Source organism: Thamnophis sirtalis, unplaced genomic scaffold, assembly GCF_051295495.1.
Source record: "Thamnophis sirtalis isolate CommonGarterSnake01/CBP01778 unplaced genomic scaffold, rThaSir2_p1.2 scaffold_11, whole genome shotgun sequence".
NCBI classification, from domain to species: Eukaryota; Metazoa; Chordata; class Lepidosauria; order Squamata; family Natricidae; genus Thamnophis; species Thamnophis sirtalis.
Genome location: NW_028261391.1, coordinates 681,301 through 706,022, shown reverse-complemented (window position 1 = coordinate 706,022; position 24,722 = coordinate 681,301). Strand labels below are relative to the sequence as shown.

Here is a 24,722-nt window from a genome sequence, read left to right as displayed (position 1 = left end):
CTTTCTAAGCAACCCACAAGGGTGTGACAGGAGGTCTATGGAGATTCTCCATCATCCAAGCCACAGTTCTCCCAAAGGTGCTTTTTTTCAAGAGGCAACTGGACTTTCCTAAGAAAAAAAGCACCATTGGGACAGTGGGATGGAAGGTAGTCGAGATGCAGAGAAGAGCAACAAAGAGGATTAGGGGACTGGAGGCTATAATGTATGAAGAACAGTTGCAGGAACTGGGGATGTCTAGTTTGATGAAAAGAAGGACCAGGGGAGACAGGATAGCAGTCTTCCATTAACTCATGGGTTGCCACAAAGAAGATTTGGGAGTCAAACTATTCTCCAAGGCACCTGAGGGCAGAACAAGAAGCAACGGGTGGAAACTCATCAAGGAGTGGATTAATCTAGAACGAAGGAGAAATTTCCTGGCAGTGAGAACAATACCAACAGAGGAGAACATTTGTCGCTCAGGGTTGAAATGAGGGGTCCTTGATGCTCTCTGAGCTTCATGGTTTTCTTACAGACATTTCACTACCCAAACTAGGTAACATCATCAGGGCTGGCTAGCTGGAGAGCATCCAGTCAAATAGACGTCCAGTCTCTTCTTGAAAATCTCCAGTGAAAACCTCTAGGAAACCCCCAGGACACAGATAAACCTCCAAGTGGCCTCAAAGACCCTCTCAAAGGATGCAAATGGCCAGCTGTTTGCAAGGAGTCTAAATCAGTGTTTCTCAACCTTGGCAACTTGAAGATGTCCGGACTTCAACTTCTGGGAGTTGAAGTCCGGACATCTTCAAGTTGCCAAGGTTGAGAAACACTGGTCTAAATCCTTCCATTCCCCACCATCCAGCCAGAGCTGAAGAAGCTTCTTGGAGGAGAAGTGAAAGGTCTTCAAAGAAAAACCAGAAAGTCCAGTTGCCTCTTGAAAAAGCACCTTTGGGGCAATCCTGACCTGGAGGACTGAGACTCTCTATGGGCTCCAGTGCTAGAGCAGACACGACCTCTGGAGGCCAGCCGTTCCGCTGGTTAATTGTTCTCCCTGTCAGGACATTCCTGACTGTCTAGGTTGAAGGAAGCCCGCGGTGCAAAATCTGTGGGGGAACCAGCACATCCGAGTTGCGATCAGGCACCCCTGTGCGAATGAGGGAGGAACGCAAACAATTAAGAAACTGTAAAAATCTCTGCATAGCTAGGCAAAGCCTGTTATGCTGAGGCCACTGCAGATATTAGAAGAAGCACATCATTACTTGGGGGGAAAAAAACCCCGTGACAATAAATATCACTGTAATTTTAAAACACCACATGGGGGGGTGTCTGGAAATCTGTGTCTCTTCCCTCTCCTCCAAGGATTGGGGGCTGTAAGTTGAGACTGAGGATGTTGGCTCCTTTCTCCAAGCCACCACTTTCTAGAAGGGTTGGACTACAACACCCATCATGTCTAGCCATCATGGTCAAGGGGGGGAGGGGGAGAGAGGGTGCTGGTAGGACTCATGATCCATTGGAAGCCTTCAGGTCAGAAGAGAGCTCTATTCAGCTGTGCCCAAAGCGAAGCCATTCATGTGTGCCCAACCACCAGCTTGGGCTGAACCCAAAGCTGAAGACCCCTCCTCAATGCCATGGCAGTGCCTGTGGGACCATCCAAGCTTGCAGGCAGGCTTCAAAGCAAACCCTTGGTTCTTGGAGACCTTCCAGTTGAGCCGAGGTGGCGCAGTGGTTAAATGCAGCACTGCAGGCCACTTCAGCTGACTGTTATCTGCAGTTCGGCTGTTCAAATCTCACCGGCTCAAAGATTGACTCAGCCTTCCATCCTTCCGAGGTGGGTAAAATAAGGACCCGGATTGTTGTTGGGGGAATATGCTGACTCTGTAAACCGCTTAAAGAGGGCTGAAAGCCCTAGGAAGTGGTATATAAGTCTAACTGCTATTGCTATTGCTATAAGCTCTGTGCTTAGCCATGCCTGGACCGAAGGAAAGATTTGGGAGTTCACACAACAGACTAAAACAGGGCTGTCCAAACTTGGGAACTTTAAGACTTGTGGACTTCAACTCCCAGAATTCCCCAGCCAGCATAGCTGGCTAGCATAGCTGGCTGGAGCATAGCTGGCTGGGGAATTCTGGGAGTTGAAGTCCGCAAGTCTTAAAGTTCCCAAGTTTGGACACCCTTGGACTAAAACAAGCCTCCACTAGCCCTGTAAAGGTTTGGGCCCGACATGTGTGAAGCCAACGGCTGCAATTCTCTCTGTGTTTCAGTCCGGGTCTTTGGCTGGTCCCACCAGCAGAGAAATGTTCCTTGAAGCACGAATGCTTTGCATTTGTGTATTTTTAACGCTAATGGCTCTGTCCATGAGAATGCTTGTAACTCAATTAGCAAAGGCTTAAGAAGCACATTTGCATGACGCACTTCACTAAATGTACCTCATCCTTAGCTGTTTATTTATCTTAGTCATTTATACTTCGGGCAAGCCCATCCTCTTCCTCAGCTTCGAGGACAGAGTGTGTGTGTGGCATGAACCCCTCGCAATGGGCTCATCCAGGAAGCAAGCTAAGCATAAGGTCAGCCTATTCTCCAAAGCACCAGAAGGCAGAAGAGGGAAGCGGTGGATGGAAACGAATCAAGGGGAGAAGCAACATGGAACTAAGTGGGGGGGGATTTCCTGACAGAGAGGACAATTAGCCAGTGGAACAGCTTGCCTCCAGAAGTTGTGGGCGCTCCATCCCTGGAGGCGTTCAAGAAGAGATTTGTCTGGAATGGTGTAGACTTTCCTGCTTGAACAAGGGGTTAGATTAGAAGACCAGCCTCTGCCAAATCCGTTCTACCGGTTATGTTGGCAAAATGCTTTGGATGAAATACGACAGTGGTTCCCAAACTTGGCAACTTTAAGACTTGTGGATTCAACTCCCAGAATTCTCCAGCCAGCAGAGCTGGCTGGAGAATTCTGGGAGTTGAAGTCCACAAGTCTTAAAGTTGCCGAGTTTGGGAACCACTGTAATACCAGAAAGTAGAATAGAAGCTGAAAAAAGGGGGAAAGTTTCAGAGAGCAGCCATGGATTCCGTCGGAGATTTAGGAAGGCCTCTCTTCCTCAGCTGAGGACTGTTAAGGATACCACCATTTGTCTCGCTGGCCGAAAGACAGATTCCTGCCGAAGGTGAGAACCCAAGGAAAGGGAGAGAGGGAATCGGTAGGATTTCTTTCCTTGCTCCAGAGGGGCCAAACTTCCTTCCAGCCTGGGCCACCTTGGAGGGAAGGAGGGAGGGGGAGATGTCCTGCTTATGTCAGCTTCCACATCAAGACCCAGCTGGCTCTTCCTTTGGACACCTTCTTGGCCAGAAACGGACAGGAGAGCCCAATCGATGAATGCCACTCTTGCAAAAAAAAGAAAAATATTCAGGCTGGCTGAAGGCAAGAGTTTACTACTGCGTAGACCAAAAAATGCAGCCCAGGAGGAGGAAGGAGTTGGCTCCAGACCTCAACACCTGCACGGGAGGCTCTGGGACCGACCTTGGGAGACAGGAAGAAGAGCCTAGAAAAGCCACCACAGCAAAAAGGCCTCAGAAGGGACCGGTCAGGGATAAGTAAACCCTCCCCTTGTAAATAGCTGAACTAAGCAACCTTATGACTCTTTGCCTATTCTGAAGAAAAGCTTATGAAGATGGGAGCCCTCCCCCACTTTGGAAGGCTAAATTGGAGGGTCAGGCGCCAGCAGCCAAATCCGCCTGTGAAAGGCCCAAATCAACAACTTTACTGATGTCTGCCTATGTTGCAAGAATCTTCCCGGGCGTTGCCTTCCTCAGAACAACCAGCTAAGGCTTCATGGATCTTGGGGAGGAGGGGGGGGGTCAAGTTTATGCTGCTTGTGGCTGCACAACGATTCCAAGCTAGGTTGCTGTTTAACCCCTCCTTCCGGCGTAGCTGGCACTTTCTCAATAGGATCCTTCCCTAATTTTCTGGCAAGTAAAAAAAAAAAAGGAGGGGAGGAATATATTCCAAATTATGTTAGGTTTACAGAACATCTTGGAGCAAAATCAGGGTTAACATTCATGGCTTTGGTTTCATGTCTGGACTTCCTGAATGGGCCAACAATCCCTCACCTTAAAAGCCTCCAGTGATGAAGCCCCCACAACCTCTGGAGGCATCTCCTCTCCTGCGTATGGTCCACAGCTTCTCTTAACATCGGGGCTTGTCCACAAGTAGGATGGTGGTCCATGTGTCCCAACTGGCTGAGCCATAGCCTATGCTGCACTGCCATTCTGGTGCTCGTGGCTCTGGCTGCGCATTGCTGGGGAGTCGAAGCCAATCCTGACCCCATTTCCACTAATCTGAAGGTTTTAGCAACAGCTTCTCTCTGAAACGTTTTGGTTTACTTGGAGTCACCTTAAGCAGCTTCTAAATCCCACGTGAGAGCCAGACAATGGCGCCTCCTGGACCCACCTTTGCCCTCCCTTGGGAGGCCGAGACCATTTGGGGGATCAGGCTAGAGTTGGAAGGGACCTTGGAGGTCTTCTATCCCAACCCCCTGCTCAAGCAGGGAACCCCATGCCATTTCAGACAAGTGACTGTCCAGTCTCTTTTAAAAAACCTCAGGGATGAAGCCCTTACAACTTCTTGTGGCAAGCTGTTCCACTGGTTGATTGTCCTCACCCTTAGGAAGTTTCCCCTTAATTCCATGTTGCTTCTCTCCTTTGTTAGTTTCCACCCATTGCTTCTTGTCCTGCCTTCAGGTGCTTTGGAGAACAAGTTGACCCGCTCCTCTTTGGGGCAGCCCCTCAAATATTGGAAGACTGCTATCATGTCCCCCATAATTCTTCTTTTTTTCCCCAGACTTGCCAAACCCAAATCCTGCAACCGTCTCCAGACCTTTAATCACCTCAGTTGCACCTTCTCTGCACTTTTTCCAAAGTGTTTTTTTTATAATGTAGCGACCAAAATGGATGCGGGATTCCAGATGTGGCCTTACTAAGGCTTTAGAACAATGTTTCTCAACCTTGGCAACTTGAAGATGTCCGGACTTCAACTCCCAGAAATTCCCAGCCAGCGAATGCTGGCTGGGGAATTCTGGGAGTTGAAGTCCGGACATCTTCAAGTTGCCAAGGTTGAGAAACACTGCTTTAGAAAGTGGTAGGGATTCTTCACGGGATGTTGATTCCAAGCGATGGCTGTTTTCACGGGGGATGATGACGAACCTTCCGCCTTTTCAGCTAGAGGGAGGGACCTCCTCTTTGCGCCTCTCCGCCTGCTGAGTCTGCTCGGCCCTTTGTGAAAGCTCAGCGGGACGGGCGCCTGGGGCAAAGGAGAAGTCGGTTTGGAGAGAGTCTCCCAGTTGGCCACCACAGTCCACCAGCACCCAAAGGAAAAAGATCAGCGGTTTTTGTGGAAGCTGCTGGCAAGCACACGACCGTTGAGAAGAGCTGAGTGGCAGGAAGGAGAGCCTGGCGGGTGCAGCGTCCCACTCCCCAAGGGCCCTCCTGTGAGTTGCAGGCTGCCCCAGAAACACCTGGATCGCTTTAGGCTGCGGCTTCAGCCCTATCGACACTTCACAGGCCCCCCCAGGCTGCAGACTCCGCGGCAGGACAAGAAGCAGAGGATGGAAACTCGTCAAGGAGAGAAGCAGCGTGGAATCAAGGAGGAACTTCCCAACAGTGAGGACAATTCACCAGCGGAACAGGAATTGCCCCCAGATGTTGTGGGTGCTGCTGATGCTCCATCACTGGAGGCGTTTAAGAATGATTTGGACAGCCATGTGTCTGAAATGGCATACAGTCCCCTTCCTGAGCATGGGGTTGGACTAGAAGACCTCCAGGGCCCCTTCCAGCTCCGTTATTCTGCTAATGAATCAGTGGAATGGAAGTTGCCTCCAGAAGCTGAGGGTGCTCCATCACTGGGGGATTTTAAGAAGGGACTGGACAGCCATGTGCCTGAAACGGCATACAGTATCCTTCCTGAGCATGGGGTTGGACTAGAAGACCTCCAGGGTCCCTTCCAGCTCTAGTCCATACTAAACTCTTTCCAAAGAAACTGCTTCCTCCTCTTTGCCTGCCCAGCCACGCCCGGCTGCCCTCTGTTTCCCACCGTTCTGCTCCACCTCAATTCCCAGCCTTGGCTCAAGGCCTCCAGCTCCCCGGACTGCCCCTCCCCCAAAAGGAGCAGAGCCCCCCCCTAACCTGCAACCCCCAGGATGCAGGTGTTAACGGACGATGGCTTGAAATCTTTCTAGGAAGCCCCTCTCCCCTTTTTGAGCCCAGCGAAAAGAGGCGGCTGCTACTGCTTGGATAGCGCGGAGCACTGTGGGGAGCCTGCTGCAAGAAAGGGGGGGCTGCCTTCCGGATCTCTTTGCAGCCCCCCCCCTCCCTGCTTTCCCCATCTGAAAATCATTTCGAGGAACATTCCAGAGCCTTTCTCTACATCAATCTCTCTTCTTGCACCCGGGGGAAGCTTGCAGCTTGTGATCCGAGCAGGCAACGGGGATCCGTTCTGCCTAATTGGCAGCCAGGCACCCCAGGCTGCGTCTCGGCAGGGCCTGGCTATTGTGAGAACGGAAGAGGCCACCCAATTATCCCCTAAACCTGTGAAAGGCTCGACGATGAAGGGCAGGAGATCCAAAGAGGAAGGGGAAAAGGATCCATCCACTTCCTGCCCTGGAGCCCTGGAGCCCATCTCAAAGCAATAGCAATAGCAGTTAAGACTTTCAGCCCTCTCTAAGCGGTTTACAGAGTCAGCATATCCCCCCCCCCCCACAGTCTGGGTCCTCATTTCACCCACCTCGAAAGGATGGAAGGCTGAGTCAACCTTGAGCTGGTGAGATTTGAACCGCCGAACTGCAGATAACAGTCAGCTGAAGGGGCCTGCAGTACTGCACTCTAACCACTGTGCCACTAGGGCTGCTTACCGGGTAGTTCCAATGAAGGAGAATATCTGAAGCTCTGGGTTCAGCTGGGGGGTCCTGGATGCTCTCCGAGCTTGGATGGTTCCTTGCAGATGTTTCCTAACCCAACTATGTAACGTCATCAATGCTAGAAAGGGGTGGGGTGGGGTGCTGTCAATGTGTATTCTAATCTAGTGGCTTGTCTTGTGAGTGTTGGTGGGCGTGGCCTTGGAGGTAATTAAGATTAACATCAGATCAACCATCAACAAATAAACGATACCCAGTCAAGGACCCACCAAAGAAGCCAGCACAGGAAACAGCCCACCCAAAACCCCTCCAAGGCCATTCCCTCCCACCACCTCTGGCAGGGCAAGCCATCAGCTAGAGAGAGAGAGAGAGCAAACCCTCCTCCCTTCTAGCACTGATGATATTACCTAGTTGGGCCATGAGACTCCTGCAAGTAAACAATCCAGTTCAGAGAATACCAAGGACTCCCCAGTCCTCCTCCTCTGTGTCCCCTCTTCTCCTTCCTCCCTTTCTCCTTCTCCTCCACAAACCCCCACAAACCCCCTCCTCTTCTAGCACTGATGATGTTCCCTAGTTGGGTCATGAAACGCCTGCAAGGAAACCACCAAGCACAGAGATTACCAAGGAGCCCACAGTCCTCCTCCTCTTCGTCTTCTCTCCCCTTTCTCCTCCTCCTCCTCCACAAGCCCCCTCCTCTTCTAGCACTGATGATGTTCCCTAGTTGGGCAATGAAACGTCTGCAAGGAAACCAGCAAGCCCAGAGATTACCAAGAACTCAACAGTTGAGGATGGTTGATCAACTAACTTTAGGTGATGGCCTAAAAGTCCATTGTTCATCTCTGTCTCTCCCAGTTCACCCTGAGGCCTCATCAGTCCAAACCCCCCAGAAATCCTCTCCTTCCAGGGTGCCCCAGCCACGCTCTTCCTTGTTCCAGAGAGGCCTGAAGGCAGCCCAGCTCATCAGAAGCACCAATAAAGCCCCATTTCTACGCCTTCATAGTCCCAACCCCCTGACAGCTTCTTCCACAATCTGGCAGATAAACTGGGCATTTGAGAAGAGGAAGCATTAAAAGAGCCCACATTCGTGGCTCTCCAGAACGAGACCTTTGCATAAAGCCTCTCTCTGACTTTCCCATCCCAGGCCGACTTCCTCAAAACCTCAAAGCCACCTTCCTGGGGCCACCAGAGCCCCCCGAGTGTCTGTTGTGTGATGGATCGCCTCAGATCATGGATATGGGGGGGATTCTTCCTCTCCCTGCTTCCAGTAGCTCCTTTTTAACCCTTTTTATTTATATTTTAATGTGTATCCTGCCTTTATTGTTGTAAGTAGGTTGAGGCAGCAAATGCTCCTTTCCTCCTTCTATTTTCCCCACACCAGGCCACTAAATCAGCAATTATGCATAAATAAATCTACCAACAGAGGTCTATGGAGATTCTCAGTCATCCAAGGTCAGACTCGGAAGGGACCTCAGAGGTCATCTAGCCCAGCCCCCTGCTAATCAGATGGGCCCCTACTGGTCTGCCTAGGGGATGTCTTGCGGCCTTTTCTTCTTGCCCAACTCCAGCAGCTTCTCTTCAAGGCTCACCCCCACCCCCCCAAGTCTCTTAGAACAGGGATGGGGTGCCTCATTATCTCAATGCCTGCAAGAGGGTGGAAGAGGGAAGCCGGGGTGCGACTGGACATTTTGTGAGCTGCAGAACACCATCACTGCTCAATCCCTGTGTTGGAACCACCAGCTGAAGGGGAGAGGGCTCCTCTTGGAGAATTCAAGAGAGATTGGAGTGTGTAAAGGGGGGGGATATGAGCTAATACCACTTTATAAGGCCTTGGGAAGGCCACACTTGGAATATTTGCATCCAGTTTTGGTCGCCACGATGTAGAAAAGATGTGGAGACTCCAGAAAGAGTGCAGAGAAGAGCAACAAAGAGGATTAGGGGACTGGAGGATAAAACATAGGAAGAACGGTTGCAGGATTTGGACATGTTTACATTTAATGTAAGGAAGGATTCCTTGGGGATCTCAGCCAGGATCTTAGTCCACCTGGTGGATTTTCAGGCCCATCTGGAAAGAAAAGTCTCACTGGGGCCCTAACGATTTCCCTGCAGAACTCCTGAGGCCAGAGAGTCACCAGCCACATCAGAAGAAGCCGGCAGATGGAGCAAGGCCTGGAGGCCGAAACATACGAAGAACGGTTGCCGGAACTGGGTACGTGGAGTCCAGTGGTTTCCCAAAGTGGATCCTAGGCCCCACAGGGGCAATTTAATTTTTAATGGGGGGGCCATTTGAACCTTGTTTAAACCAAGTTAATAGCCTTTTAGGCTTCCTCCGCGGGAATAGAGTTCACTTTTTGGATAAAGTAAGAATTATATGTCACAAGGGAGGGGGGGAGACTTCAGAATAAAATTCAGACATGCTTAGGTGGGGCATGGCCAAAAAAAAAAGCCACTGGTATAATCTAATGAAGAGAAGGACTGGGGTGGGGGGACACATGATAGCAGTTTTCCAATAGTTGAGGGGCTGCCCCAAAGAAGAGGGAGTGAAGCTATTCTCAAAAGCAGTGGTTCCCAAACTTGGCAACTTTAAGACTTGTGGACTTCAGCTCCCAGAATTCTCCAGCCAGCAGAGCTGGCTGGAGAATTCTGGGAGTTGAAGTCCACAAGTCTTAAAGTTGCCAAGTTTGGGAACCACTGCTCTAAAGCAACAAAGGAAAATAAGTGATTGATGGAAACTTATCGAAGAGAAGAAGCAACATGGAACTAAGGAGAAACTTCCTGAGAGTGAGAACAATTAACCAGCAGATGCTCCATCACTGGAGGTTTTTAAGAAGAGACTGGACAGCCATATGGATTTCCTGCTTGAGCAGGAGGTTGACTAGAAGACCTATAAGGTCCCTTCCAATTCTGTTATTCCGCTAGGTCAAACCGCTAGCTCTGAATTGGCCATTCCTCAAGAGTGCCGTCTCAGAACCCCTGGTGAGATTCTTGTAATATAAGTGACCAACATTAAAATTCCTACTTTTCGTTCTGCAAAGAGGCAGAAAAAAGTCCTTGGCGCGGAGAATTCACTGCGTTACAGGGCGGCTCACAGCTTCCACCCCCAGATTTATGTTCGGGGGGGGGTTGAATGGAGCACCTCCCAAACACAGCTTTCTCACCTCTCCTCCTATAGCAATAGCAATAGCAGTTAGACTTATATACCCCTTCATAGGGCTTTCAGCCCTCTCTAAGCAGTTTACAGAGTCAGCATATCGCCCCCACAGTCTGGGTCCTCATTTCACCCACCTCGGAAGGATGGAAGGCTGAGTCAACCCTGGGCCGGTGAGATTTGAACAGCCGAACTGCCGAACTAGCAATCAGCTGAAGTAGCCTGCAGTACTGCTCTCTAACCACTGCGCCACCTCGCCTCCTATGCCCGAAGGAGAGGTAATCAAACTGTCAAACAGTTGATGGATGCTGTTTAGACAGCTTAACGCAGCCAAGGGTCCGGAGCTGTTAAAAAAAACCTCCTCCTGTGTATGAAAATGAAAATAAAATATACTAAAAGACATTAAAAAAAAACTCCTCCTCACAGACAACACCCAAACCGGAAGCCGTTTTTTTCCCCCAGACACCTAACAATCCTCTAGCCCAGAGGTCTCCAAACGTGGCCACTTTGAGACTTGTGGACTTCAACTCCCAGAATTCCCCAGCTGGCTGATGAATTCTGGGAGTTGAAGTCCACAACTGTTAGTGGCCAAATTTGGAGACCCCCCAGCTCTAGCCGAAGAATCATCCAGTTGTGTCTCCTCATCAAGCCTCTTGGCTTTTCTTGATGACCAGAGGGTGAGAGTTACAGTGAATGAGGGCAGATGGCAGAGAGCCGGCTGGCAAGAGAGATTGGCAGGGCTCCTGGGTGAGGAGCTGGTGACCTTGTCTCTCCTGCCATGGGCCAGGAGGTGCCCTCTCCCCTTCAGCTGATGGTTTCTGGAGCAGGCAGACTCTGAGGGGAGCCAGAGAGGAGTCAACTCACATGGCAGCTCTGGATGTCCCAGGCTTCAACGGGGGAGCCTTCGTCTTTCCTGGATCTGCTACCAAAGCCCAGTCTTCTCTTCCAGCCCACCACACCCACTCTGGGTTTTCAACAGGGGCTGCCTGTGCACAACCACAGTGAACAATGCCAGGGATGACATCCCGGCCCATTCTGGAAGGAAGGCTCTCAGCTCCCTTGGCCTCCATAACAGCAACCCATGAAGGAGCTTTTCCTGAGGGGGAGGCGCTGGGCCTGGCTCAAAGCCCCCCAGGGAGCTTCCGTGCTTGAGACCCAGAAGAAGGACCTGCGTCTCCCATACTTGAAAACCCCTGCTGTCACTAAGGGCCACCCCATGCCAAATGGTCCAGGAGAGGGAGAACTGGGGCTCTCAATACCCAAACTATGAATTGTCCCTCCCCTCTTCTACACTGTTCATGTAACCTAATTGGGTAATGAAACGTCTGCAAGAGAACCACCAAGGTCAGCAAGCACCTATTCCTCCTCCTCCTCCTCCTCCTCCTCCTCCTCCTCCTCCTCCCCCCCCTACAATCCCCCTCGGTTTTAGCACTAATGATGTTATCTAGTTGGGTAATTAAATATCTGTAAGAAAACCATCAAACTCGGAGAGCACCAAGGACCACAGTCATTATCTGCCTGTCTCCTTTTCTCCTCCTCCTCCTCATATCTATAAACTATCCTCCCTTTCTAGCACTGATGATATTCCTTAGTTGGGCAATGAAACGTCTGCAGGAAAGCAACCAAGCTCAGAAAACACGAAGGACCCTCCGAGAGTCCTCCTCTTCCTCTCCACAAACCCTTCGAACATTGATCATGCTACTTAGCTGTGTAATTAAACATCTGCAAGAAAGCAAAAAGCAACCAGCCTCAGAGAACGCCCTCCCCCCCCAGTCATCCTCCTCCTCCTCCACAAAGCCCACTCCTTTCTACAACTGATGGTGTAACCTACTTGGGTCATGAAACGTCTGCAAGGAAACAACTAAGCTCAGAGAGCACTGAAAACTCCACAAAGTAATAAAGGCAAGGCATATATATGTTGTATTTGTGCTGATAAATAAATAAAGGGAGACTAGTATAGATCTATTTCAAGCTATTTAGCTCTCATCAGCTAGCCATCCCCTTACTGGGATTCGAACCTGGGCTGTATTACATATTAGGCAGATGTGTTAACCACTAAGCCACAAGGTTCTCCTCCTTTATCAGCTGAGCCAGGGAAATAGGTATGTATTTAGTGTCACAACCCCCGGTATGCCCAAATATGGGAGGAAGCTCACTGCTTCCATTCTCTGTCTATCGGCTGGTCACAAGAGACCATCCAGACAGAAACCCAATATTTTTACTGTTGCCTTTTGTTACATTTGTGTTGTATTTGTGCTGATAAATCAATATCCACATTATCTAATCAGATCAGGGGGAGATCAGTGGTTGCAGACACCGGCATCACAAAATCAGGGCTGTCAGACTTGGCTACATGGTTGTGGCTTGTTGTAATATAGTTCCTTGTGTAGGTGTGTGTCCCCCCATACTAGGGCATGCAGAGCCATGCTGAACCACACAGGAGAAAACAAACTCCTAAAACGCCATAACATCCTGATAGTGCATAACATAACATTCTGAGATGTGCCCTACCAATGACATCCAGGATTTGACCATATATAGACTGAGCAGTAGATTAGAAATTGTACTTTTACAGGCTGTTTTTAACCACATGCTATTGCTCCTCCTGCCTTTGTCCTATCTCAACAAAAGGGGCTCTCAGACCCCCAATCTGGGTCGCTCCATCCCGAGAAAGGTTGTCTCCTGTCTTTTCTCAACACTGGTCTCATGGGCGAACCACGGGAACGTTACAGTGGCTGAGCCTGTCTACTTCTTCTCAGCTCAGATCCTGCCCAATAATCAGATTAAGTGCCCTGTACAAACTCCGGGCGGTTGGTGGAGCGCGTGTTTCTACCCACCGTGAAGCCACCAGATTAAGAAGCTGGTGGAAGGCAGCTCCGGTGACCAAAAAGGCCTCGGAGGAGTTTCTGAAGGTAAAGAAAAGTCACCCTCTAAATTCCTTTTTCGGCAGGAATTTAGGCAGAGCCGGGAAGATCCTCAGCCTCCAGCTGTGCCTCAGCAGAAACCAGAGGGCCTCCCTTGATCTTGGCATGACCACCAAGGGCTCTGGTCAACTGAGGCCTCAGGAAGGGCAGGTGGAAGTCACCGTTTCTGACAGGCCAGCAAAGGCTGCTGAAGGGCGTCAGACTCAGCTGAAGAGTGTCAGGAGATCTGGGGCTCCTGGGGTTGGGAGGACACCCAGCAAGTGCGGGGGGGGAAGGGGAGGGGTGACCTTGCATGCCACTCACCTCCCAAGCCTTGCCTCCTGGGCCCCCTCCCCCCCCCCGCCTGTCGCTGCACCCTGCACTCCCCAAATAAAGCGCCTCACTTCCCTCCCATCTCTTCCCGTCTCTTTCAAAGGGTTTGTGGAATGGCCCTGACCGAAACTTCCCACTTTGGGGCCTCCGGGGAAGAGGCTGGCCTAGGAAGCTGCCCCCCACCCCAGAAGGAGCGGGTGCTCCGTCACTGGAGGCTTTTATTTTATTTTTTTATTTTTTTTATCAATTTCATATATACATTCACAATTATATGATCTCATAACTGTTATTAATAATATGTATTTATAACAATTTTTCCCTACAGTTGACAATATACTTGAAGATTGCTTTCTTACCATCCCATAGATCCATCTTATCTTACAACGGTCCTACTTCTTCTTCCCTCCCTCCCTCCCTCTTTCCTTCCCTCGTTTCTTCTCTCCTACTCCCCTTCCTTCCCTCCCTCCTTCCCCTTCTCTCCTTCCCTCCTTCCCCTTCCCTCCTTCCTTCCTTCCCTCCTTTCTTTTCTCCTTCTCTCCTTCCTTTCCCCCTTCCTTTCCTCCTTCCTTCCCCCCCTTCCTTTTCTCCTACATTCCCTCCTTCCTTCCCTCCTTTCTTTTCTCCTTCCACTGGAGGCTTTTAAGAAGAGACTGGACAGTTACTTGTCTGGTATGGGGGGGTCCCCTGGCTTGAGCAGGGGGTTGGACTAGATACAGTGTTTTTCAACCTTGGCAATTTGAAGATGTCCGGACTTCAACTCCCAGAATTCCCCAGCCAGCGAATGCTGGCTGGGGGATTCTGGGAGTTGAAGTCCGGACATCTTCAAATTGCCAAGGTTGAAAAACACTGGACTAGAAGACCATCAAGGTCCCTGCCAACTCCCTTATTCTGGTTTCTGGGTGCAGGTTACCCACTGAAAAACTTCTGAAGCTCCTGCCATTCACCCTTCTGGACCACCAGGGAGGGTCAATTGATAGAAAACAACCCCTCCCACCCCAAAACGCCCCTCCTGCTCTGAAGTGACCCTTCAGATTCAGCCCTGCTCCTGAGATGCTGAAAATCCAAGGGGATGAACACAGAGAAGCAGAAGGCAGGCTGGGACAATCCTTCCTTTTAAGGCTCTGATAAGCTGCACTCAGAGAAGGAAAGTGCCCCCAAATCGGCCCCCTCTGTGCCTCGGACAAACTAGGCCAGTCCACGGTCAAATCCTGGTCTCTGGGGTGGGTGGGGGGGAGTGCAGTTAGCATGCAACTCCCCAGGGAGGCCCTGAACAGCCATTCTCCATAGGTCGGTGGGGAACGGAGGGAAGAACTCCTAGGGCAAAGTTTCTCACTATGGAAGAATGCCAGGAGGGTCCCAGGCCTCAGGGCTGCCCCTGCCCCCCCCCAACCTCCGCAATAAGGAACTTTGCAGCTAAGGCGAGTTTTGGGATATTGGTGAGAATGTGGGGGGGGGGAGAGACTTCCTGAACTGTTTATAGAAGGACAAGCGGGGGAATTTGAGGCTGCACCTCAGCTGGCCTGGATCCGAGGCTTGAACAAGGGCCTGGATGTCCAGAAGACAGGGGCTGGCTCTTGGCCATGCGGGTGAATTGCTGCTCTGCCTGGTTACTAGTCCTCATGGCTGCAGAGAGAGACAGCTGGGAGTAACTGACAGTTGAGGGCAACCAAAATTGTCAGGGCAGTTTGGAAAAGGCTCTTCAGTTTGGGAGGCTTTTGTGGACCAGAAGGAAGGGGGAGGGTCGGTCAAGGGGTATCAGTCCTGGGTGGGGCAAGGAAGAAGCTTCCCCAATGCCAGGGAATACTGGGAGTATTTAGAGAAGCTGGAAAGGATTGGATTGGATTGATTTCATTTATATGCCGCCCTTTTCCCTGAAGGGGACTCAGGGCGGCTCACAATTCAGTCAGGGAAGGGGGTACAGACAGGGGGATAAAAAGACGAACATAACAATACACAATTAAAACACACAACAACCATACCATTCGAGGAGGGGGGCAAAAGCTCTTTAGCCCCAGGCCTGTCGGAACAGTCAGGAGCCAAGAGAAATACCAAGGCTGTTGTTTTCTAGCACGGGGCACAAGAACACACCCCCCCCCCAGTCCCAGGAGATTGGAAGTTGGCGTAGGGTCCGCTGACCGGCCACTTTGGGAGACAAGTTTGGCCTGGGGGGGGCTGTTCTTATATGAATGCAGGACCACCAAAGACTAACCGGATGGTGGATTGTGGAGAGCCCAACCATCTCCCACAGATCCTCCCCAAACCAGAAGGGGTTGCAAGCCCCTCAGGCACAGAGGGAGCCTCCCCCCCCTTGGAGACCCGTTCCCTGAAGGTTCCCTTGCTCCAGCCTGGCTCCTCAGGGGCTCCCCACGCAAACCTTCCCTCGCGCCTTCTCCCCAGCGGACCCCACAGCGTGCCCCAAAGGGTCCGCGGGGCTTTCACTGCGCCCAGCCAGGCGGCCGAAGCACTCGGCTGGGGCGGCCCGGGATCGCCCACTGGCCCTGTTTGGCGCCCCGCACCTGCCCGGCTGGCCCTTTCCCTGCCCAGGTCCGGAGATCCACGCAGCCGGAATCGTGACTGTGCAGATCGCGGGCTATTATTATGCCGCTCCACTCCCGGCTCCCCTATTAAAGGGCAGCCGGCAACATCGCCACGCGGCGGGGGACACGCCGGCCGGCCGGCCCGCCAACAGCCCCGCGGGAGCTTCCGTGTCCCCGGGAAACCTCCCCGCCGCCGCCGCGGGACAGCGCGCACCTCCCCGGGCCTGCGCTCGGCCTCGGACCCCCTTCGCCGTCCCGGGCGCCCCGAGGGGAGGAAGGGCCCCCGCTCCACGGCTCCCTTTCCCACGTCCACAGGTTTCGCCGCACGGAAGTCCGAGGCGCCGGGCCCCGCGGGAGAGGCGCGCCGGCTGCTCCTGCCGGGTCAACCGAGGGGCTGGAGGGGGTCACTCGGGAGTCACGTCCACCCACGTCCCCTTCAGCTCAGACGGCGGGAGGCGCCCTTCGCGTCCGGCAGGGATCCCCGCGCGGATTTCAGCACCGCCAACTCGGCGGACCGGCCACTCGCGCGCTGGGACGCCCCTTCGACCCCCGCGGCCGGGAGCCGGAGCAAGAGTACGGGCGGCTTCGGGAGCCCCAGCCGGTCGAGCTGCCCCGACGCTCCGCGCTCCCTTCCGCATGCAGCAGCGGCGCGGTCCACCGGGGACGCGGATGCCCTGCGCCGCCCGGCCGCCGCGCAGCTCCCGTCCGCGGAAAGGGCCTAAGGCTCGGGCCTGCCGCCGCCTCCGCCGCCGCCGCCTCCTCCTCGGGCGCAGCTGCGGGGGCGAGGGCGAGCGGGCGCCGCGGCTGCTGCTGCAACGGCGTGCGGGGGCCCGGAGGGGCTGGGCCGGGCTCGCTGCGGCAGTCCCCCCGCGCCTACCTTTGCTCTCCATGGCGGGGCGCCGGGAAGTTGCCGCGAAGTTTCAGCCTGGGTCCTCCTGGGCGGTCCCGGGACGAGCGCCCTGCTCCGTGGCTGGCGGGGGCGCCTGCTGGCTGCTGCACGCGGCAGGCTCTGAGCGCGACTCCGGAGGCTGCAAGCGAAGCACCGGCGCCGGGCATGAGAAGCGGCGCCCGCAAGGCGGAAGGGAGGGAGGGAGGGAGGGAGGGGGAGGCGGGGGCCGGAGCTGCGCCACGGGGGCGGGGCCGGCCGGCCGGGAGGGAGGGGTTACCTGCGGAAGGCGGGCCGAGCGCCCAGGAGCTGTCCGCCGCCGCCGGTGCTGCAGGTAGGACTGGCCGCGCAGACCCTCGCCTGCCTCGCCGCTTCGCAGGGGAGGCGCCAGAGCGCATGCGCCGCCGCCGCCCTGCCGCTGCCGGCAGCCCTCGGGGGAGCCCAGCCGCCGGCAGACACCCCCCCCTCTCTCCCCCGGCCTCCCCCGAGCGCCCTTCCGCCGCGGGGAGAGACCCGGCGGCGGCCGAGCCCCTGCGCCCACCGGCCCCTTAGGCCGCCGCAAGGCCCGGAGGATCGCGGCGGAAGCGCGTGTCCGGCTGGCGCGCGCCCGCAGAAGCGCGCCCGGCCGCCCTCTGCTTGCTCCGCCGGCCGCGCGGGAGGGCGACAGGGGTCCGCCGTCTGCTCCGGTGAGCGATCCCTCGTTGCACGGGGACCTCCTGCGCAAAAGGACCGGCGGGGGGGTGGAAGGCAGGAAGCGCTGGGAGGCGGATGGGAGACCCCCCACCCCGTTTTCTGCTCCCACCTGGGCCTGCCAAACCCCCTTCCCCCTCTGTCTCCCCCCAGCCACAGCCCACCTGGCTGCATTGGCCCTCTCCCCACCAGCGCCTTCCCTGGAGGCTCCAACTGCCCTTCCAGGCCACTCTGTATTTGGGCATCTGAAGCGCCGCTAAGCTGTTTGGATCTGCCAGGCGGAGGGCGGTGCGGGAGGCCCCTGGAGCCCCTTCCTCAGAACCAGCCAAGGTCCGCCAAAGCCCCTCTCCCGCTCAGGCGAAGCCCCTTCTTGGGGGAGAAGCCACCAAGAGCAGCATAGAGGTTCCTCCATCCAGCTCTAGTTGGTATCTGGTTAGTAGCTGCTCAGAGGTTGGATTGTCTTGACTTCCTTGTCAGAGGTGATGCCGAAAATACTGGATGTGCTTTCCCACACTGTGACCCCGGGCCATGGTAGAAGGTAGGAGTGGGCGGCCCAGAAACCTAGGAGGGGGGGGGAGAGTGAAGAGAGAGAGAGAGAAGAGAGAGAGAGAAGAAGAGAAGAGAGATAAAGAGAGGGAGGGAGAGAGCTTAGAGGGAGAGAAGAGAGAGAGAAGAGAAAAAGAGAGAGTGAGAGAGAAGAGAGAGACAAGAGAGAGAAGAGAAAAAGAGCGAGAGAAGAGAGAGAAGAGAGAGAGAGGAAGAGAAGAGAGAGAGAAGAGAAAAAGAGAGAGAGAGGAGAGAGAGGAGAGAGGAAGAGAAGAGAGAAAGAGAGAGAGAAGAGAAAAAGAGAGAGGAGAGAGAAGAGAGAGAGAGAGAGAAGAGAAAGGAGAGAAGAGTGATAAAGAGAGAGAGGAGAGAGAGAGAGAGAGAGACCCTCCTCTGGGCCCACAGAGGACCACTCCCCTAACCTCAGAGGGAGCATAACTATCCCTCCCCCTGAAACCTCCAGCAGCTCATTGCAGGGAAGTCACTACAGATACTCCTTGAATTACAACTGTTTGTTTAGTGACTGAAGTTATGGTCGGTTTTCCTACTTACGACCGCTGCAGCATCCCCATGGTCACGTGATCAAAATCCGGACACTTGGCAACTGGCATGACGGGCGCAGTTTTGCGACTTTCTGGCAAGCCAATGGGGATGCCAGATTCACTTAACCAAACAACTGCAGTGATTCACTTAACAACTGTGGCAAGGAAGGGTGTAAAATGGGGCAAAACTCACTTAACATCTGTCTCGCTTAGCAACAGAGACTTCGGCCTCCATTGTGGACATAAGCCGAGGACTGCCTATAATGCTCCTCTCCCCCTCCTCCTTTTAAGCACTGCGAAGGCCGTGTTTTTGCAGAGAGGCAAAATCTCCTCCTCCTTCCCTAAAGTCAGCATGGAGGGTTAAGGCAGGATCCTGCCCCACAGAGCCCCACCTCTGTCGCCCTGCTGAATCGGCAGCCAAGGGGCCTCTGGAGGTGAGGGGCAAGCTGGTTCCCGAGTCTGCACCCCGATGCTCTTTCTAGGGTCCCAAGGAAGAAAGGTATGTGTCCATTTGTTCCTTTGTGGACCCCAAAAGTACAATGTTGTCTTTCTAATATCTTTCAGCTTCTGACAGAACTTCATCCCTTAAATAGGAGCCAGCCGTGTGCGGCAGCTGCCCAAAAAGCCAACACACTGCTAGGTTGCATTAACAGGGCGATAGAATCAGGATCATGTAAAGTCTTAATACCTTGTAAGGCCTTGGCAAATGGTCCAGGTCTCCTGCTTGAGCAGGGGGTTGGATTGGAAGACCTCCAAGGTCCCTTCCAGGCCTATGATCTTGGCCAAAGGGTTGGGCTAGATGACCTCCAAGGTCCCTTCCAACTACGTTATTCTGTTTAGAGTTTAGAGTTTTATTTCATTTGTATGCCGCCCTTTTCCCTAAGGGGACTCAGGGCGGCTCACAACTCAAAAAGGGAAGGGGGGATACAAACAGTTTAACAAGAACACAAAACTATACATAGTTAAAAAGCACAACAGTCATACCAATTCGAGATAGGGGCAGCGAATCTTTAGCCCCAGGCCTGTCGGCACAGCCAGGTTTTAAGGGCTTTGCGGAAGGCCTGGAGGGTGGTGAGGGTTCGAATCTCCACGGGGAGTTCGTTCCAGAGGGTCGGAGCAGCCACAGAGAAGGCCCTCCTCCGGGTAGTCGCCAGTCGACACTGGCCGGCGGATGGAATTCGGAGGAGGCCTAGTCTGTGGGATCTAATCGGTCTAGTGGAGGTAATTGGCAGTAGGTGGTCTCTCAAGTACCCAGGTCAGAGAAAGAATGGTTTATAGAAAGGGTTTCTTAAAACAGGTTGAAATTGTGTAACGTATCCATTGCAGGGGTGAAATCCAGCAGGTTCTGGAGAACCGGTGGCAAAAACTTTTGAGTAGTTCGGAGAACCGGCAAATGCCACCTCTGGCTGGCCCCAGAGTGGGGAGGGAATGGAGATTTTGCAGTATCCTTCCCCTGCCACGCCCACCGAGCCACGCCCACAGACCTGTAGTAAAAAAAAAAAATGAATTTCACCACTGATCCATTGTACTGGATTTATCTGAAATCTATCCAAATTTGTTTGGAGTTTTTATGGAAGAGAATACTGCAGACACCTCCTTAGCTTCTCTGGAGACTCTCAACTCCTCCTACTTTTAGCCATATTTAATTACGAACTACTACAATGAACATAAATGGCAAAAGATATAAGAAAAATCAGCCAGAATGAACCACGTAATGACATTTGCTGGGCTGGGGGATTCTGGGAGTTGAAGTCTGCATATCTTAAAATTGCCAAGTTTGGGAAACGTGAATTTGGCACGTTATGTGAAATCGAGCCGATTATAATTTAGTAAACTACAATTAAGCAAATAGTAGCTTATTATGTGATGAATAATTCCAGTTGGGAAGCCAGCCCAATTAAGGAAGCTGAACCGTGGGAAATAGCCCTTCCTGCTTCTGATCCTTCCAGGGAACCAGGAATATGCTAACCAGATACCCAGCATCAATCATCCACTTTGGACAATTCTTGACAAATTGGCTGCAGATTGAAAAGATACATTTTACGGCCCCTTGGAGGACAGTTAGTCTTCATCAGTTTTAAGGGCAAGTTTCTGGAAAAAATGAAGAAGTTTGTTGGGTCTCCCCTGTTCTAAGCACTTTTTAACCCTCAGGGAGCCAAGGTGGCGCAGTGGTTAGGGTGCAGTACTGAAGGCCACTACAGCTGACTGTTATCTGCAGTTCAGCGGTTCTAATCTCACCGGCTGAAGGTTGACTCAGCCTTCCATCCTTCCGAGGTGGGTGAAATGAGGACCCAGATTGTTGGGGGCAATATGCTGACTCTGTAAACCGCTTAGAGAGGGCTGAAAGCCCTAGGAAGCGGTATATAAGTCTAACTGCTATTGCTATTGCTATGCAGCGAATGTAACGGAACACGGGCCAGATTCGCTCCTACTGATAAAGGTGGCATAAATTCATTACTTCTGTGTCGTGGCCTAGGATGGCTATTCCAACTGAGGGAGTCACGGGGAAGAGTATTCATGTCTTCTGGTAGATAAAATCAAGGACGAGTCAGAATAACAGAGTTGGAAGGGACCTTGGAGGTCTTCTAGTCCAACCCCCTGCTCTCAGGCAGGAGACCCTATACCATTTCAGACAAATGATTAATTAAGTTAATTCTTCTAACTGGCAGGAAAGTTGTAGCTTGCTTCTCTCCTGGATTAGTTTCCACCCATTGCTACTTGTTCTGCCTTCAGCTGCCTTGGAGGAAAGCTTGACTCCCTCTTCTTTGGGGGCAGCCCCTGGGATATTGGAAGACTGCTATCGTGTCTCCCCTAGTCCTTCTTTCCCTTAAACTAGACATCCCCAGTTCCTGCAACCTTCCTTTGTAAGTTTTAGCCTTGTTAAGGTATTAAAATTTGGTAGCTGGATCCCTGGGATTCTGCAGTGAGCCAGAACACACCCTTGTGGTTGATTGATGGCTCCGGTGTGAGGCAATCTGCGCTGTGATTGGTTGCTGTAGGTGTGGAAGGGGGGGGGCTTCCCTTTTTCCCCGCCTTTTTCTTCTTTTGTGCTCTGTGATTTACCTCATGATGCTCCTGTTTGCCTATCTTGTTTGATGTATTTTTAAATATATTTATTTATATAAAACTACAAGTTTGCATCAGGGTCTCTGACTCCACCTGCTGTGCAATTCCCGGACAAGCCTCCATCCCCCTCTTCCTCTTTGCGGCTCTTCTCTGCACTACTTTCTAGAACAGGGGTGTCCAAACTTGGGAACTTTAAGAGGTGTGGACTTCAACTCCCAGAATTCCCCAGCTGGGGAATTCTGGGAGTTGAAGTCCACACGTCTTAAAGTTCCCAAGTTTGGACACCCCTGTTCTAGAGTCTCGGCATCTTTTTTTTACATTGCGGTGACCAAAACTGGATGCAACATTCCAAGTTTTGGTTTTGCACAAATTATTCTGCGATATTCTTCCATCCACCTGCCTGTAAGATCCAGGCTCTTCCTAGGCTGCATGTGAAGCAGTGGTGGGTTGCTTTTTTTTTTTTTTTACTATAACCATTTGGGTGCGCTCCTGTGCACGCACAACACTTCGGCACATGCACAGACGCAACCGGGCAGATAGGCAGAGCCTCCCACCGCCGCGACTACTGGCTCTCCCGATCCGGACCGAATCAGGATCAACCCACCTGTGGTGTGAAGCCACCTGTGATGGTGCCTGCCTCTTTCAGGAAGGGGTGGTGCTGGGGTCCTTAATGGGGCAGGGGTACAACCTTCCCAATAGGAGACAGCCGTGTGTGGTGGCAGCCTCAAAAGCCTAGACAATTCTAAGTTGCATTAACAGAGGGATACAATCAAGATCAAGGGAGGTGCTAATACCATTCTATAAAGCCCTGGTAAGGCTACACCTAGAATATTGCGTTCACTTTGGTCACCACATTATAAAAGAGATGTTGAGACTCTAGAAAGCGTGCAGAGAGGAAGAACAAAGAGGGTTAGGGGACTGGAGGCTAAAACATTCAATGAACAGTTACAGGAACTGGGCATGGCTAATGGGAGCTTCATCCCTGGAAGCTTTCAAGAAGAGACCAAAGTGGCATCTGTCAGAAATGGGGTGGGGTCTTCTGCTTGGGCGGGGGTTGGACTAGGTGACCTACAAGGTCTCTTCCAATTCTGTTAATCGGCAAGAGATCGGGCAGCCGTTTGTCTGAAATGGTATAGGGTCTCCTGCCTGAGCAGGGGGTTGGACTAGAAGACCTCCAAGGTCCCTTCCAACTCTCTTACTCTGTTGTTGTTCAGAGGTGGTTTTCCATTGCCTCCTTCCTAGGGCCTGAGAGAAAGTGACCGGCCCAAGGTCACCCAGTTGGTGAATTCACCAGTCATCCAGTTTCTAGGCAGATGCTTTCACTATGACTCCAAATTGGCTCTCATATGGCTCTCTGCCAGCTAAATGGGCTCCCGAGCTCCGTTTTCAGCTGCCTTGACCTCCTGTAACCCTCTGCCAGAAAAAACGGAGCCTGGGTGTGGCATTCCCCAGCTCCATTTTCAGTGGCACCGTGGGCCTTGAGTTTGACACCCCTGATGTAGGGTCTCCTGGTCGGGCAGCGGGTTCAACTATAGGACCTACAAGGTCCCTTCCAACTCTGTTAACCGGTTACTTGTTGGAGAACAGCAGGCAAAGTTGGGGATGGAGTTAAGTGCGTCCTCAGCTTAGAATCCTCACATAGCCACAAACAGTCTAAATCGAAGCCTTCCTGTCCCAGGAGGCAGCTGGGCTTTCTGCCTTTTCTTTGAAGATATTTGCTTCTTGTATGAGAAGCTTCTTCAGCTCTGACTGGATGGTGGGGGGGTGGGGGGTGGAAGGATTTATGTCCCTTGCAGACACCCTGGATGACAGAGAATCTCCATAGATGTCCAGCCCCTCTTAAAACCCATTAACCATGGTACAAAGACTATTCACTGCAAACTGTTAATTGACTATTCTTGAGCAATAAATCTGTGGAACTGCAACTCCAGGTAAGGTGCTGATCCTTTGAGCCTGACATCACTGGATCCCTCCTCCATTTCGGGTAATTATTGTCCAGCTCCAATCTTTTTCTCTTTGGTGGGAAGTTGATCCAGAAAGTGGTTGGACAGGAGATCTTGCAGGAAACAGATGATCTGGACCCAACGGTATAGGGTTTCCCGCCTAGGCAGGGGGTTGGACTAGAAGGCCTCCAAGGTCCCTTCCAACTCTGCTATTGTATTGCATTTTATCTGCATGCTTGGGAGAGCTGGGCAGGAGGGAGGCAGCCATCCATGTGCTCCTTGATCTGTCAGTGACTTTGGATACCACTGGACGTCTGGTCATCTGGACCCTGATGTGTCCAACGAGCTCTTCCTTGCAGGCCAGTGGTCAGCATGTAGTGGAGTTGGGGGTCAGACGGTGCAATAAATGAAAAATGCCTGTCAGACCTCTTCCTTCGGAGGAAGACGAGCATTGCAAATTCTGCAGCTTGGAAAGATTCCCCAGGGAAGAGAGCCTGGGGGGGGGGGGGGACGTTGCAAACCATTTGTGCACAAAAGAATCATTTCCCAGAATGCAGCGGGGAGGTTGAGGTCTGTTTGAAGGGGGTGCATCGCATTAGAGCAGAAGCGGAGAGGAAAGCTCCCTAAATTAAACCTGGAGGATCTGGCTTAATGGCAGCTGGATCCAGTCCACCTCGGAGTAAGCTTTGGATCCTTGCCGGGAAATGCTGAACGATCTCCCTCCCGAGGCGAGGGATGCAGAAGTCAGAGTGCTTTCCGGTGGGGAGGGGGGGGGCAGTTTATGTGAACAGATGTGAGAAAGGCAAATCCAGTGGAGGTCAATTGCTTTGCCAACCTTTCTCTTTGGCTTCTCTGCCCTTTTGGAAGAATCAGGCCAGGCAGAGGGAGGGTCTCGGTCCCCTTAATGAAACAGGCTCATCTGTTGGGACCCAGTCCTGCTGCTGAGGTTCCCGAGTTGGGTCATAAAACATCTGCAAGAAAACAACCAAGCTCAGAGAGCACCAAGAAACCCGTGGCCCTCCTCCTCCTCCTCCTCCTCCTCCTCCTCCTCCTCTTTGCAAACACCACTCCCTTCTAGCATTGATGACGTTACCTAGTTGGGTCATGAAACGCCTGCAAGCAAGCCTCCAACTCAGAGAGCACCAAGGACCCCACAATCCTCCTTCTCTTTCTCTTTCTCTTTCTCTTTCTCTTTCTCCTCCTCCTCCTCCTCCTCCTCCTCCTCTTCTCCTCCTCCCTTCTCCCTCCTCCTCCTC

At 52.5% G+C, this 24,722-nt stretch overlaps 1 protein-coding gene across 2 annotated transcripts in view; it reads right to left on the bottom strand.

Moving 5' to 3' along the window:
• Positions 1-17,111, bottom strand: part of FGF12 (fibroblast growth factor 12) — a 191,158-nt gene extending 174,047 nt beyond the window's left edge. The window contains exons 1-2 of one of the 2 annotated variants that reach the window (XM_087725004.1): positions 16,960-17,111; positions 16,671-16,821 (exon numbers count right to left, since the gene is read on the bottom strand). In XM_087725004.1, the coding sequence (XP_087581130.1) occupies positions 16,671-16,683 (13 nt within the window). In that variant the 5' untranslated portion in view covers positions 16,684-16,821; positions 16,960-17,111. Of the gene's footprint in view, positions 1-16,670; positions 16,878-16,959 lie in introns of those variants that run through there. The other variant, XM_087725005.1, reaches the window with a different exon arrangement.
• Between the last annotated feature and the right edge of the window lie 7,611 nt (positions 17,112-24,722).